This window comes from Paramormyrops kingsleyae, chromosome 3, assembly GCF_048594095.1.
Source record: "Paramormyrops kingsleyae isolate MSU_618 chromosome 3, PKINGS_0.4, whole genome shotgun sequence".
Classification (NCBI taxonomy): Eukaryota; Metazoa; Chordata; class Actinopteri; order Osteoglossiformes; family Mormyridae; genus Paramormyrops; species Paramormyrops kingsleyae.
In genome coordinates, this window is record NC_132799.1 from 20,366,257 (window position 1) to 20,382,325 (window position 16,069).

General features: G+C 47.4%; 1 protein-coding gene across 2 annotated transcripts; it reads left to right on the plus strand.

The window, feature by feature from the left end:
• Positions 1 to 3,566: 3,566 nt before the first annotated feature.
• Positions 3,567 to 9,970, plus strand: sncga (synuclein, gamma a). Of its 2 annotated transcripts, XM_023802868.2 has the most exons (6): positions 3,568 to 3,895; positions 6,053 to 6,094; positions 6,295 to 6,422; positions 6,864 to 6,881; positions 7,843 to 7,899; positions 8,856 to 9,970. In XM_023802868.2, the coding sequence occupies exons 1-6, from the start codon at positions 3,775 to 3,777 to the stop codon at positions 8,862 to 8,864; spliced, it is 375 nt and encodes a 124-aa protein (XP_023658636.1). In that variant the 5' UTR covers positions 3,568 to 3,774; the 3' UTR covers positions 8,865 to 9,970. The 2 variants fall into 2 exon arrangements, with proteins under 2 accessions (XP_023658642.1, XP_023658636.1); XM_023802874.2 differs by lacking the exon at positions 6,864 to 6,881 and having other exon boundaries at positions 3,567 to 3,895.
• Positions 9,971 to 16,069: the final 6,099 nt, after the last annotated feature.

The window sequence follows — 16,069 nt, forward strand, 5'->3', positions numbered from 1 at the left end:
AATTTATATCCAGGGTCAGCGTTACCTTTTCAGGGGCCCTAAGCACGGCTATATTTTGGAGGGCCACCTATTAAGAAAACTGATGTTCATTTCACATCTTCTGCAACACAGGTAATTCAGGAGCCCTAAGCAACTGCCTATATAATTTGTTGTATATGGTTTAATTTTGTATTATTTTTAATTTTGTGTAATTATTCTTATTCTTTTTTCATGACTTTGTCTGTGCACCCTTGTTCCGATCGGGCCTGACTCAGCTGCCTATTTTGCTTGTGCCTGGATCCAGCCCTGTCAGCAGGATTTTGCACAGGGAAGATTTAATCTGGTAAACTGACGGACCTCCCAGCCACGGCTTTCAATGGGCCCCTGATATGGAGACTCTGGGCCCCTGAGATGGAGACACTGGACCCCAAGATGGAGACACTGGGCCCCGAGATGGAGACTCTGGGCCCCTGAGATGGAGACACAGGACCCCGAGATGGAGACTCTGGGCCCCTGAGATGGAGACACAGGACCCCGAGATGGAGACTCTGGGCCCCTGAGATGGAGACACTGGACCCCAAGATGGAGACTCTGGGCCCCTGAGATGGAGACTCTGGGCCCCTGAGATGGAGACACTGGACCCCAAGATGGAGACACTGGGCCCCTGAGATGGAGACTCTGGGCCCCTGAGATGGACACTCTGGGCCCCTGAGATGGAGACTCTGGGCCCCTGAGATGGAGACACTGGACCCCAAGATGGAGACACTGGGCCCCGAGATGGAGACTCTGGGCCCCTGCTGGCTACTTCACAGGAAGAACACATGGCCAGCTCTAGCATGAGTCTGCTGGGTGACAGATGAAAAAACAGCAATGAGGCTGGAGTGGTGGGGGGGCATCCATGTATGATGGTATGACCATATGTGCTGGTGTGACACTGACACCTGTAACACTGAAGTTAGCCTCATGTGTGTGTGGCTTCCCGCCTGTCTGACACGTCACTGATACCCCCCAGTGCCCAGCCAGGCCAGCAGGTGCATTTTTAGGAGAGACGCTGCAAGGAGACGGCAATTGTGCCAGTGCTGGAGCTTTGTGGGTATGTCAGGATGCTGCAGGGGCCTCCCCATGGGTCTGGCGGTGGTGGGGGAGGGGGGCAGGGGCAGCAAGAGAAGCGTGGAAGAGTAACCGGACGCCGATCCATAGGAATGCTGGTCATGGATCATGCCTTCTGCTGTCTTTATCCTGTCGATACGTAACTGAGCCCCAGAGCACTTCTACCACAGGCAGTGCACCCAGTGCCCCAAGCCCCCTCTGGCCTGCCCATCCCTCTGCTGTTCCATCCAAGTCAAAGCCTCAGGCTGGGGGGTGCAAGGTGCCGGAGCATGGTCTGAAATAGATGAGGACAACTGAGGGGACTCAGCCCTGACGCTCAGGTGTGAGCCCTGAAGGGTGAGGGCATCCTGAGCCTGGAATGTCACACTCTGCCGTGAGCCACCGTGGCACCCCTGTACTAATGAGCAGTCCCCCCCATAATGAGTTGGGCACCGGGGCCACTCACTGCACGGCTTTGGTCCCTCTGACCTCATTTTTAGCTTTTGTGCTCCCAGAGAGGTTGGGGAGGTCGAGATGAAGAAACCAGGAGACTTTCATAAGACTCCACTTTGTTGTTAATTTGACTAATACCCCCACATGTTTCCAATAACAAACTATGGAATTAAAGCACATTGTGACCATGGTTATGAGCCTAAAAACACAAAATAACCTCTTGCTTGGGGCCTTGGAGGACCTCCCAAAATTCCTGAGGGCCTCACACAGTTGCAGTGTTTATCAGCCGCGCACTGGACTTCTAAAACATTAAAAGGCTTGCTTGAAAAAACATCATCTGGGCGTGTTTTATTTGGCGGATTATTCAAAATTCAACGCCGAAGGGTGGTTCTTTAGAGTTCGATTGCCGACCTCATGAAGGAGCTCTAGGTCACACACCAGTAAACACGTCATTAACTGAGGCTGTTTCCTATTGTTTTTTTCAGTCATCTCAAGGTCAGCCACTGTGACATTGTTGCTGAGAAAAACACATTTTCCTTTCCAACTGCTGGCCGAGGCCAAGACTCCGCCCAGCCCATTACTGCAGAGCACCAGGCCTGCCTGCCCTCTCACCATCCTCCTCTCTCAATATCTGCATCCACCTCACCTTGGTCTGCTGGACTGGTCTTGAGTTTGAAACAAGGGCGTAGGTTTGATTTCAACATTGGTAGGGACCAAATCAGCAAGCCATCCCCTCCAAAACACACACGTCCCTATCGTTCAAGCCCAAATCTGTGCTGTTGGTTTGCGGGGAGTCGTAGACGTGAGGCTCAAGCCTAGACTTTTAGGCTGGTCAGTAAAGGAACACAGCCTGGCTACTGCAGATGAACCTTTCATGTAAACACTGCAGTGTTGACACTTATGACAGGCATCGGGGGGGGGGGGGGGGGTTACTCTCATCTCCCCAATGAAGTGCACGCTCACAGGTGAGCGTGTGTGAGTAATTACTTCACTGGGCAGTGTGAACAATGCAGGCCCCTCTCACCAAATCCTGAAAGCCAAGGGCTTCACTGATGAAAGGCCTCAGAGCCAATATCTGCACGCATTTTCTCACCATTTTGACAAATGGGAAGCACTATAAATATCCGAGGCCCGGCTCCCAGCCAATTGGCAGTGAGAGAGGGAGGGGCCAGGTGGAGGCTGGGTGCTGACTGCCAGATTTCTGCACCAGGATGGCGGTCGGGCTGGAGGAGACGTGACTCAGCCATTTCCCTGCTCGCATTGACAAGTCATCCTTTTATGGAGGTCAGGGCCACTGTGGAAGGGAGGGCAGGTACTCAACACACCCCTCATTAGAACCAGCGGGTGTTTTGTTTATTACCATGCAGACAGTCCCCATCTCCAACAGGAGAGCAGCCTGGCATAAGCTCCCCATGATCCAGCATCCAGACAGACAAGTATCACCCCCCAGGCAGCTAACAGATAACTGTACTTGGGTCAGGTCCAGGCCTCCACAACAGTTTAATAACCCCCCCTCCCTGTTTAGGGGAGCCCTGCCCATGTGGCCAGCAGAGGCAGGAGCAAAGTGAAGGAGATTGCATGGGAGGAGAGAGAAGGCAAGTCCCTTGGGGGTAGTGGGAGCCGAAGCAGCTAATTTTAGCTCAGAGGATCTTTGTGCTACTGCCTGTATGCTGGGCTCTGCCCCGTGTCCCAGAGACACTGTCGGCACAGTACAGACCACCAACTCACACACCATCGATATACGATCGAACACTGACTGTAGATAAAAATGCTATAATAAAGGTTATCACCAAATTCTGTGAGGTCATTTGGTATGTCTGTAATCAGGGACGGCTAATGGCCAGCCAGCAGGGCAACTGTCTGCCCGCATGACACAGCACCATGGTCCCCTGTGGTTCCTGCGTACTTCGGTAGTGTGCATCCGCACATTAAATATGCAGACGCGCAGCCGCACGCTGCAGCTGGAGTGTGTGTCCACTGCCTGTGTATGCACTGGGGGAGGGAGGAGGGGAGGGGGCAGGGGGAGGGGGGGGCACTTAAATACACTGCAGCATCCAGTAGGATCCATCTTTCCTCCCTGCGTCTCCTCCTCAGCTGGTCTCCTGCTCTGGCTCCTCTCCTGCCGCTCTCCCTGCCTTGATCGGACGTGCTGCGCCTGCGGCACTCACACCGGACCGCACGCAGACGCATACTCAGCCACAACCGCACAAACAGACGCCCACTCAGCACTGCAGGGACACAGGCCGGGTCGGGATGGACGTTCTGAAGAAGGGCTTCTCCATCGCTAAGGAGGGGGTGGTTGCTGCCGCAGAGAAGACCAAGGCCGGGGTCGAGGAGGCGGCTGCCAAAACCAAGGAGGGTGTCATGTATGTGGGTGAGTAGGGAGGTGGGGGGGCTGCCAGCTAGCCGCTAACTGCTGCAGGCGCTCCCAGCCCGCAGGTGCATCACCATGTGCCAACTGAAGGTTACAGGCGGCGCTTGGATCATAGGGCCCAGGGACACGGGGAGACAGGCTGAGGGTGACGGTGTGACGTGGGGCAAGCAGGGGGCATTGCGTTACCTCAGTGGGGTAAATGCAGATGGCTCTAAGGGCGGCCCCAAAGTGCTGAGTGGGACGTTTCTGTCTTAGCAAATGTAGAATTTCTGTTGCGTTTGCCTCAGTGGACCCGGTGGGAATGTAACTGGGTAGCACTAAGAACGCAGACCACAACATAGTCAAATGCATGGGAGGGGGGGGGGCTCTCATTTCCTCCCAAGCTGCTCTTGGCTCCAGGGTCACAGTGACTATAGATAATACAGGCCTTCTATCTGGCTGCATTACCCACAATGCCTTGGGGGCAACCACAGAGGGGCTCTTCACAACATCACTACACTGTGGTTCTGCTGCATCACTGTGTGCCATGGCGAGGCCTTTTTCATTGGCCCACAATTGGGACTGCAGGTCACGTCACTAGAAATCGACAGGATTACACCTTTTCAGAACACGCTAACTAACCCCAGGTTAGTTCCCACCCAGGAGGCCACCGAGGGGCCATGAGGTGTGGCTGACAGGAAGATGGGAGGCCCAGTCGATGCACCACGCCTCATCTCTCCTTCCCATATTGAAACCATACCTCAGTCAGACAGGCACTCAGACAAATTTGTACTAATCCAGCCTGCTGCCTCTCCCAGAACCTTCCAGAAATGGGCTCTTTCGTCATTGTGTTCTCCATCCTTCCCACCCCACCCCTTGGCAGATCAATGGATCAATGCAATGTTCTACTCGGCCCCCAGGGGGTCTGCCGCGATGCTGTACTTTGAACAAAGGTCAAACCATCTACTCTCATTTCTGCTCCATCCAGTACTGGGTTTCTGTAGAGCGAGTACATACAGAATGAACCAGTGCAGGGTTAGGGTGGTACGAGCACACAATGGATATGTGCTAGTTTTGGGCAACAGATTTCTGTTCTGAGCCAATTTTAGGTGATATAAACCAGTACAGACCCATTTAGTATAGTACAGTACATCCTACAGGACAGCTGTGACTTAGACAGAGACAAGGAGGGCTGCTTAGCTGGGCAGAGGGGTTACCATGATGTGCCTCTGTGGGTTAGGACTCTGCACCTGTCAGCAGAAGTTTGCTGGTTCAAATCCCATAGTCAGGAGAGAAATCTCACCGTTGAGCAAAGCCATTAAGCCTTGCTTTATAGACTGGTTGACCCTGCTTGTAGGCCACTATGGATACTACTAAATAAACACCCAGTGACCTGGGGACTTAGCAACAGGCACCTATAAAGTAACAGTAATCAGACTTTTACCAAGAAGGAGAAAATGGAAAGCAGGATGACACTCAGAGGCTGGGCGTTGAAAGCTAGCAGAAAGCAGACTAGGCTTCTGGAAAAAAACCACAAATGCCATTTATTGTCCCTATGGAGTGGGCTGGTGTCTTGGCCAGGATACTTACTCACACTCACAGTGCTCACTCTTGCTTCGCCAGGAAGGCCAATCCCCCTCCACCCTGCACCACTTGCACACACAGCACTCATTGTCACTCAAGGCACCCTTTGTCTTTCTCAAGCATCTGTCATTAGCATGCCGCACGCAGGGGAACAGTGATACAGCTTGTTTGGCCATACAGTTTATGCCAGGCCATCAGAGGGCTGCACTGGGCAAGTCTGTCAATGTACAAAGTCCCAGATGGCGTGTGCAGCAGCTGGGAACCAAACAGCTGCCCTTTTGCTCAAAGAGCCTTTGCAGTAGAAGTATGGCAGCGAGGGAGGGAGGAAGGAACCCATGGGGTGGAGCCAGGCCAAGAGGAGGAGCCTGAGGGGTGGGGCCAGGCCAGGGGGAGGAGTCTGTGGGTTGGAGCCAGGCCAAAGGGAGGAGCCTGTGGGTTGGAGCCAGGAAGAATGAGCTGGTGAGGGTGGGGCCAGGGCAGGAGGAAGGGCAGGTTACTCAGGATACAGTGTGAGGTTTCTGATAACCAGCTCACATTTTGCTGAAAATAAATAACGTGGTGTCTTGTTTCTATCTCCCTTTTTCTCCATTACAGGTACAAAGACCAAAGAAGGGGTGGTAACCAGCGTGAACACAGGTACGAGAGTCAGGTCATAGGTCATTTGTCCTGTTCATGCTCAGAAAACAGTGTAGTGGAGTGTGATGCTGTTCTCTGAACCCCTCAGAGTTATACCTGAGCTCTAGCCTGCATCCGTACTGAAGTACGCCTGCCTGACTCATGTAGACTCCCCCTAGAGGTGAGAAAAATCACAACAAGGCTTTTTTTTCTTGTCTCAGTGGCAATGAAAACTACTGAGCAGGCTAACATTGTGGGGGATGCGACAGTTGTCGGCGCCAATGAAATCACCCAGAAGACAGTGGAAGGGGTGGAGAATGTGGCTATGTCGACCGGCCTGGTGAATCCGGTGAGTTCTGAGGCTATCCAAGGCTCTCTCTCTGCATACCTTACACACCAGATCCCAGCGGTGTCGGTGAGAATATGGTGAGCTGTTCCTGCGGGACTCAGTGTCACCTTATAAATTGCTACAAAGAGCAAGGACAGCATTGGGGAACGTGGTGATCACAGTTATCATGGTTAGACTATGGTTTGTTGCTTATCTTAAGAAACAGTGACATCAGGGTAGTAATCTTAAACTCCTCTTGAGGCATGGTTATAATTGGGGTCTGTCATGGGGGGTAGTTCTCCCACCCCCCACATAGTGCCAGTCTTCAAGAGCCGCCCTGTTACCAAGGTGACATTGTCTCTCCGATGAGCCAGCTGATGATGAACATTTAACCTGATAACCTGTTCTGTCTGTCTGTCTGTCTGTCTGTCCCACTGGAAACCACACTGTGGCCGGTGGCAGGATGACCCAGCCAATAAGGTGCCTTTTGAGACTTGGAGGAGGGGGGTTGAATGCAAAGCTTTCTATCCTACCCCATTAATCTGGGTCATATCTAGGGCCGGTGTCACTGCTACAGCTTTACTAATAACCCCCCCCCCACACACTTGTGTGATGCACGCAATCAGATTCACACCCCACTAACTGCAGTGTGAGCCCTTCCTCCCTATCCCATGCGTTGTGTGGGTCTGTGTGTTTCTGCAATGGTGTGACTACATTGTGTGTGTGCACAGTTTTCAGTGTCCTCTTCTTGTTTTTCTAAAAACAGGATGTCGACTGTGCTGTAATTAAAAACCACTGCCTTTTATTCAGAGCTCATAGCTCCCCCCCACGCCAACTCACCATCTCATGTCTCCCCCCCTACAATGTCAGTCATGTCTGTGTGTGTGTGTGTGTGTGTGTGTGTGTGTGTGTGTGTGTGTTTGTAAAGAGGGAGGGCTCACCACAGGGACCTCATTTCCTTTATTGCTCAGTAATCTCATTAATGGAGACGCTTTTCACATTGGCAGTACACTTGTTATTCTAGATGGACAGACAGCACTTTGGAAAATTAAATTTAGGACCAGAGAAACAACGTGTCCCGCGGTTTGGAGAGGGATGAAGGGAAGCACACGGATGAGCAGAACACACGCAGGCTTTGGGCGGCTAAACTTTCATCTGCTCTGAACATGGCTCCTCCTTGCTTACACGCTCTGAAAGGCCACTCTGCTCTCAGAGACTCATTCTCTCTGCCACGCACCAGCCTTGGCATCCATGTCGCAGTCAGTCCCCATAAAGTTAAAGACCAGCCACAGGTTCATTGATAGGCCGCTGGCTTCCTACACGGTGCTGGTACAGAATATCATGTTTTTATTCATGCTGGCTTCACCACCAAGTATTGGTACTTTGCTAGAGTCACCATCCTCGAGATTCCAGACTAACGGCTCCTCCTTTGATCATGCAGGCAGACATATTGCAGCCCGGAGGAACTGAGGAGCAGACTGGGAACAGCGGCGAGCAGGCAAGTCAGGGAGGGTAGAGGGAGGGGAGGAGGAGTTTGATTATACAGGCAGAGGGTCAAGGTAAATTTTGCCACAGTTATCATAGAGGAAGCAGTTGGGGACCCCCCCTCCCCTCCCACACACCCAGTGTATTTTATACACTTTCCATCCAACAACAACATCTGATGCCACACTTACTCTGGCAAGAAATAAACAGAGTTTGCAAAAAAACCTTGTAACCATTATATGGTATGATGACAGAGGCAGAAGTGAGCTCTCCACCAATCAGCTTCTCAGAGCCACTGTTGTTATACAGTCGCCTCTCCAGATTCACAAATTTGAAATTTGTGGTTTCTGTTAGTCTGGAGCTGGCAATGAACAATTAAATGGGAATATTTTCCGAGCTTGCCAAAATATCACAGAAACAAACAGATGATACATATGTAAAAATCAATAACTCTAGTTAAGTTTTTTAATTTTACTTTTCAGTGCGGTTTTATTAGCATTTATTGTTTTTAATCTTAAAAAGACATATTTCTATTTAATTATGTATATATAAGCTTCATTTTAAATTTTAGTAATTTTATATCTGCGGATAGACTGAAAATGAAGTTAGAATGAGAATGAGTCAGCTGTTTTATGTGTCTGATCATCAGAGAGCCGTCATTATGTAGTAATGTCTTAAAATTTCTCATTATTAATCATAATTAAAGATAAACAAATCATTAGTTAAATAGTATTCAAACACTATAATGGAAAGTATTGGATGTTTGCCTTTATTCTACTTCTGTTCATTCTATTTCACTAAGTTTAGGAAGCAATATTTATGGTTTTCATTTAGTTGTAGTTTTTTTGATTTTACTTTTGTATTGAGTTTTATTTCAGTTCATGAACATGTTTTGTTATAGTTGTGGCTTTAATATATCATAAACAATACTCACCCTGCTCACACTATCACACCCCTCTTCTCCCCCAGGAGTTTTAGCCCAGCAGTATCGACACCCTCAGCCCTGTCTTTCGTCAGCAGGGGACCCTACAGCACTTGTGCCTCCATCCCCCCCCACCCCGAGCTTCAGGTCTCTCTACGCTTATGTCATTTTTGTGATTCTATCAAAGCCTATACTCTCCCACCCCAATGCACTGCTGACCTCCTGTCCTCACTTCCGCCTCACCTCTGAGTCTCACCAGTGCCCTCTCCGGTGGCCCACCTTCGCTGCGCTCACACCCACAGTCAGACGGGTGGGGGGAGGGGCAGGCCGTCTATATGAAACACAGCCGTACATTTAACCCTCGCTGTGTTAGAAGTGCAGCAGTTCAAGATCTATGAATATTATGCACGTTGGTAGAGAATTTAACATCTCAGCTAATATACGATATATGTACTTACCTTAATTTGCTTAATGGTGAATATTGATAAAGGACGACATCTTAACTGATTCTCCCCAGCCCAGGGTCAATGGGATTACGGGCTGAGTCAGGCTATGAATCTGAGTGCTATAAGACCTGTGACAGTCCCCTAATGTAGACGGCTTTACAGAGAGAGTGGGCCGTAAATCCAGCCTGCTTTTGGGTCCGTGTCTGTGACCGTTTATTTGATTGCAGCTGGGTGGCACTGAGACACGGCCACTCATTAGGGGTAATAACATTAAGCGAAAACTTAAAATTTCAAGACGGTCTTTCAGCATGTGCACAGTGTCCGGTCAAAGGGCAGCATCAAGCCTGGTGTGACAGAGGGGAAGGACTCACCTTCTGTAGGATGTGGATTCTTTCACAGCAGAGGGAATGTCTCCAACCTCCAGCAAACAACTTCAGTCCACCGCATCTCTGCTCGTCCATCGGCCAGCCCCCGAATACCAGACCCTGGCCCTCACACAGCTCTGTTAAGTTCAGCTCACTGAAACTGATTTTTTACAATACTGCCGTGAGGCTGGAAGGCTGCATGTTGCCTTATGTCTCATACAAATGCAAAGGCACATACGACATACAATATACATTCATCTTCAAATGTCACTCTAATGCACATTACAGGCATCAGGGCAGACAGCCGATTTTGTAAACTGTACAACTGAAATAAAGGCAATTTAGTCCAAACACAGTGTCATGATTTTGCTTCCTGGCGTATCATCAAAAGAAGTCACCTTGCTGAAAATGTTTCTCTCTGGCCCAAGATAATGAGAAGACAAGTCCAACTTAGCTGAGTCTGAATCAAGACCAAATTCAACAGGAGATAAGCCTGAGACGAGACCTAGACAATTACTGGAACTGGGTCAAGTTCAAGATTTAAAAAAATGTAATTTTTTATTTTTAAATATAAAAATATAAACAACTATTTCAACTCAGAAATAAATGATTCATCAAACACAAATGTAACAGACACACACCTCCACTGCATCCTGTAGTAATTATTAATTTCATTGTAAAATGGCCATATCCTGCTGAATTCAACAAAATTGCCAATCTTTTATGATTTTTTTGTTTAGCAAAGTTTTTTATTAAACATACAGTTAAAGATAAAGTGCACATACAACTATGTCACATTGTGTATTATTATTGTTACTCTGCACACTTCAACAATAACATACAGTATATTGCCTTTCATAAATACAAGAGCAGAGAGAATTTTCTGCCTTAAACTTGCATGATGGGGTCTCATTGTGATGAGGTCACATCAGTTTTACAACTACTAAGCTAGCAGCTACTATCAGCAAGCATAACAAAGCTGGTTTTAAAATAAGCCACAATAATGTAACTTAAGTTTGTGGAAAACAATATGTGGCTACTTAATGTTTAATGTGTTTAGTCAGAAGGTGGTATGTGACTCAGCGGATTAACACTCCAGAGTCTGAAAAATTGTTGGTTGGATTCTGCTCCCAGCAGATCAATCACAGCAGCTGTAGACTTTCAAAAAAACGTCAGATCAATGACATGAATTTCACACATATGCATACACAAGAACTCCCTGTCAGATTTAAAGGCACTATTTTCTTGACGTTCAGGTGAGTTAAAGGTGCCGTAGAATGAAACTCTGACTTTACCTCAGCATATAAGAATAAGGAGAGTTCAGTACAAGAAAGTGACAGACGTTGAATCTCAAACACTGTTGTTCCCTCTTTCAAATATTAATCCCACATATGTAAAAGAAGGTGGCAAAATGGGCTGATTCAAAAATCCTAGACTGTTACACAACAGTCTTAACTACACCTGCACAACCAGTGACATATATTTTCTCACTCAAGGAATATGTGTGCACAATATCCACAAGTGCAGCTGGTAAGGAAAAAAATATATACCGACAACCATTGATGTAAAGTTTTTCATTGCTAATAGGCTAAGAAGGTAAGTCCTATTTCCCAAAACTCCCATTAGCAACTTGCATAGCTGGAATTGTTCAATTACATAGTTCCACCTATTCAAGTTGCTAGCATTGTTAGCAACTATGCTTTTGGGAAACGTACTCCAGGTTAGCAGAGTAGTAATAAACAACATTATGAAATCTGTGATACTGACATCGACAGGCGGTAACTCCAAATCACCTCAGTGTGTTTTTGGACTATGAGGAGAAACTGGAGAACCTGGAGGAAAACCCACGATGACACAGGGAGAACATGGTAACTCCACGCACATGGAGCCATGGCAGGAGCTTAAAACCTGGTCCCAGAGGCGTGAGGCAACAGTGCTAACCACTGCACCTCAATGCCGCCCCGCTCTATGAAGACCAATGTCTGTAATGTGTGAGAATGAGAGTTTCTGACACTGGTATTAATAAATTACAGCAATAATAATTATTATAAGATGATGGCTGGCTATCTAGATATCTAACGTTTGGCTTTGGATTATGATGTAAAATTAATTTTGGTTGGACACTTGCTGCATTAGCCTACGTACATGTCTTTATATCTCCTTTCCAAATTTCAATAGAAGATGGAAATTGTGCCAGTCACTTAAGTTATCGATGCTTTACCATTATAAGGCTGCCACTATCGAATATTTTAATAATCAAGAAATCTACAAATTAATTTAATGATTAATCGAGTAATCATTTTCCTATAATACACATATAGTACACATAAAATTATAATATTTATACAGTGTAATTGGTGGAAAGCAAAAACCAACCTTGGACAGGGCATGATGCTCAAGTTGGTTACATATTTGCCAGCTTTTTATTAGCATTTTCTGGTCCACCTTAAATAGGGGATGTTGTTTGGAAAGAATCCAAAACTGATGACAAATTATCTTCTCAATGCCAATACATCTGTTACAAAACTCAGTACATGTGATACACCAACTATTATGATGTGCGATGTTAATGTCAACATTGCATGTTTTCTACATAGTTTACACATCACAAGAACCATAGTTGTTAGTTGAATTAGATCATCAATAAATTACACTAAAACATTTTTACTCTGATATGAGAAACAAAACTTAGCAAGCGTTGCAATATTAATTCTTTTCAACATCATCTAGTATATATTTTAAAAAATCTGTATAAAATTTGTCACCATTGTCACGACTAAACACAGGGAAGGAGTGACGATCCAAATCCATCTTGGGGTGGTTTGATGGGGATTTTGAAACACAAACACAAGTTGAACGTCGGGTCCTGATCACACTGTCGGGGCTTATTTCTGCGATAACTACCGGCTGCCTGTACATTATCCCTTACTTAACATACAGTAATAAACACCATGTTTGAGCATAAGGGTATTCATAAGTGCACCTGGCACCAGAGCACCCTAAGCTGCAGTTTGATGATCAAATTTGTACTCATATCATCAGATCAGATCAGATAGAAAGAAGCAGACTCAAAGGGGGAGCCCATCCTCCAGGGGCTGGCAAAAAAAGTCAAATGAGCAAGATGGCAAAGTTCCAATTCACACTGTCCCAATTTTAACATATGAGTATCAATGCAGGGGGCAGGCAGGTAATGGCAGGTAGGTGCTGGTACTGCTTCAGAGGCCAGGACGAACAGTGGTACAACAGCAGGGCATGCAGGAGAGACGTCACAGGCAGATGGTCGAGCAGGCCGAAAAGATGCCACAGGTATAGTGACGAACATAGGCATGGGGAGTCCCTGAAACGTCAGCACTCCAATTCCACAAGGGGCTGTGAAGCTAGAGTGACAGCACTGACAGTTCAGTTCATCCCAAGCCAATGGCACCGATCCCCACCCAGCTCTACACCTCACACTCTAGGTCTAACTGGGAGTGAGCAGATAGCTAGAACTACAGTCCCTATAAGCTAGGGTTGGGGACATTGAGTTTGAATGGACATTGTTCCAGACCTCCATTGTGGAAGCAGCCGTACGGAGCTGTGGCTGCAGGGTGGTCAGTGCCAGTCGTGGCGGAAACCCCCATACTTGATGGTGGACACCAGAGGTGAGGGGCATGTCAAGCTGAGGAAGGAGGCCTACCGGCAATTATTAGCCCAGGGGTCTCCAGAGGAAGCTGACGGGTACCGGCAGGCCAGGCGGAATGCGGCTCAGGCAGTTCGGAAAGCAAAAACCCTGGCATGGGAGGAGTCTGGTGAGGCCATGGAAAGTGACTTTAAGTCGGCCTCAAAAAGGTTCTGGCAAGCCGTCCAGAATATCAGGAGGGGGAAGCAGCTCCTGGTTCCTACTGTTTACAGTGGGGAGGGGGTGCTGTTGACCTCACCTGGGGACATCATCCGGAAGTGGAAGGAATACTTTGAGGACCTTCTCAACCCTGCCTCAGATACATCTACGCACACCGCCTTCGAGACATCAGAGGGCACAGGGCCAGAGGGGGCTGGGGTGGACTTGCCCATCACTGAGGTTAAGGTTACCAGGGTGGTTAAAGAGCTCCTTGGTGGCCGGACCCCGGGGGTGGACAAGATTCGTCTGGGATACCTGAAGGCTCTGGATGTTGTGGGGCTGTCATGGCTGACACGACTTCTCAACAGTGCGTAGAGGTCAGGGACAGTGCCACTGGATTGGCAGACCGGGGTGGTGGTCCCCTTATTTACGAAAGGGGACCAGAGAGTGTTTTCCAACTACAGGGGGAGGGTGAGATCGATAGTCAAATCTCAGATTCAGGAGGAACAATCCGGCTTTCATCCTGGCCGTGGAACACTGGACCAGCTTTATACTCTAGCGAGGGTACTTGAGGGAGCCTGGGAGTTTGCTCATCCAATCTACATGTGTTTTGTGGACTTGGAGAAGGCTTACGACTGGGTTCCCTGAAGTGCTCTGTGGGGGGTGCTTCAGGAGTATGGGGTCCGGGGCCTGCTAATGCAGGCGATTCGATCCCTATATGAATGGAGCAGAAGCTTGGTCCCCATTACCAGTAATGAGTTGGATGTGTTGCCAGTGCATATTGGGCTCTGCCAGGGCTGCCCTTTGTCACCGATCCTGTTTATAATATTTATGGACAGGATTTCTAGGTGCAGCCAGGGTGTTGATGGTATCCAGTTTGGTGGCCTCAGGATTGCCTCGCTGCTTTTTGCGGATGATGTCGTCCTGTTGGTTTTATCTGCTGGGGACCTCCAGCGTGCTCTGGGGCGGTTCACAGCCGGGACTTGGGTTCGAGGCAAAAGTGCTAACCACTCCACCCCTGTGCCACCCCAAAATTAGAATATGTAAAAACTAAATAGAAAATCTTTAAAGTACAAGTCTTTAAAATGAAAACTAATGAAAAATAGCACAAACACACTGACAAGTAAATACTAAACACATATGCAGCTTCAAATAATATAAAAATAAAAACTAAATAAAAGAATCAAAACCATGGTAACACTGGTCCACACAGCTATCCATAGGTGTGAAACAGCATGCGAGTCACTATCGCCCCCTAGAGGGAGGTCACTACATCTGTGAAGGGCCTGGTGAACATGAGTAAAACGGAAAGTCAGGCAAGTAAGATCAGAAAAAAACATCTGAAGAATAAGCTAAAAGGAACAGCATGTCTCCAGCAGTAGCCCCTGATAATATTGCTGCTTCATGATTTCCTGTTTTTGAATCTCTATGGTAATCATTTCCGGAAATGGAAAGGAAAATGAGGGCAGATCCTGTACCTACAATGGTACTATAATACACATTAAACCCCTACAGGTGCCACAACCTACCAGCTATGTTTCTGCAATACAGCTCTGGAAGGTTTTCTTGGTGTTGCTAAGGCCGGGAACACAAAAGGAAAGGCAGCAGAATGTGCCAGAGCCTGTCAGAGGATAGCCTGAAGACAGGGAGGACCGCAGGCATAACACAACCAAAGCATTCAATGCTAGCGTGTGCAGTTGCCACCTCATGACAACAGCTTCTGTAGGACTGCAGGTGCTCAGGTGCTCGACCTGCACCTCCCAACCTGTGTGACTATAAATAGATTTACAACAGGTCTCATCCATTAGAAACACAGGATGAGAAAATCAAACCCAATGAGAGCTGCGAAAGGACATGTTTTCCGAGGAGATTCTGCCCTGTCCAAAAACCACTCCCGTCACCCCTGGCCTGGACAGCTGTCTTGTGACACCAGGCTGGGTTGCCAGCACTGCTCACACAAAGCTGTGGGAATACGAATTTGGAGCCGTGTGCTCAGCAATGTTCATCCTCACACGCCCTGACACACCCTGTTTCTCTCATCCACCCTTCGCTAACACAAAGGACAAGAGTGATAAAAGTTAATGACTCGCACGCAAAATGAAAACAGGATTAACAAGATAATAAAACAACACCATGCAAAAACATAAAATATGATCCATGGTTTCCATGTCCATCAGCATACATCTTGTTGCCCAAATAGGAGAATAGTACGAGCAAAGATTTTTAACAAAGACCTATAGCGAAAGCTTGCACAGAATGCCAAACTTTACAGGTAAATTCAGAACACTCAGTTAGCGGCTTCCCACTGGAAGCTGTCATATGCATTTTGTATTTATATCATGTTATATTTCTACATTGAATATACAGACTATAAAATCTTGTTATTGGTGGAATTTCAACATGACTATATATGCGATTAATCATGTCATTAATCCCCAAAATTATTTGAATGATTGTGATTCAAAAAATATATTATTTGACAGCCCTAATTCCCCACTTTACAAATTAGTATGAAGAATTAGTAGCGATGTTGGCAAGCTAGATTAAAAATAAACTGATGGAATCATCCTAATATAGACTTAAAAAATCATGAGGGTGTTAGAATAAGGCAATTTTGGGATAGCTGAATGGCT

Bases quoted from the DNA above. Each gene is read 5' to 3' on its own strand.
- sncga (XM_023802868.2), top strand. From the start codon at position 3,775: ATGGACGTTCTGAAGAAGGGCTTCTCCATCGCTAAGGAGGGGGTGGTT. The intron at 3,896-6,052 runs GTGAGTAGGGAG...TCTCCATTACAG, and splicing joins GGAGGGTGTCATGTATGTGG to GTACAAAGACCAAAGAAGGG. The intron at 6,095-6,294 runs GTACGAGAGTCA...TTCTTGTCTCAG, and splicing joins GGTAACCAGCGTGAACACAG to TGGCAATGAAAACTACTGAG.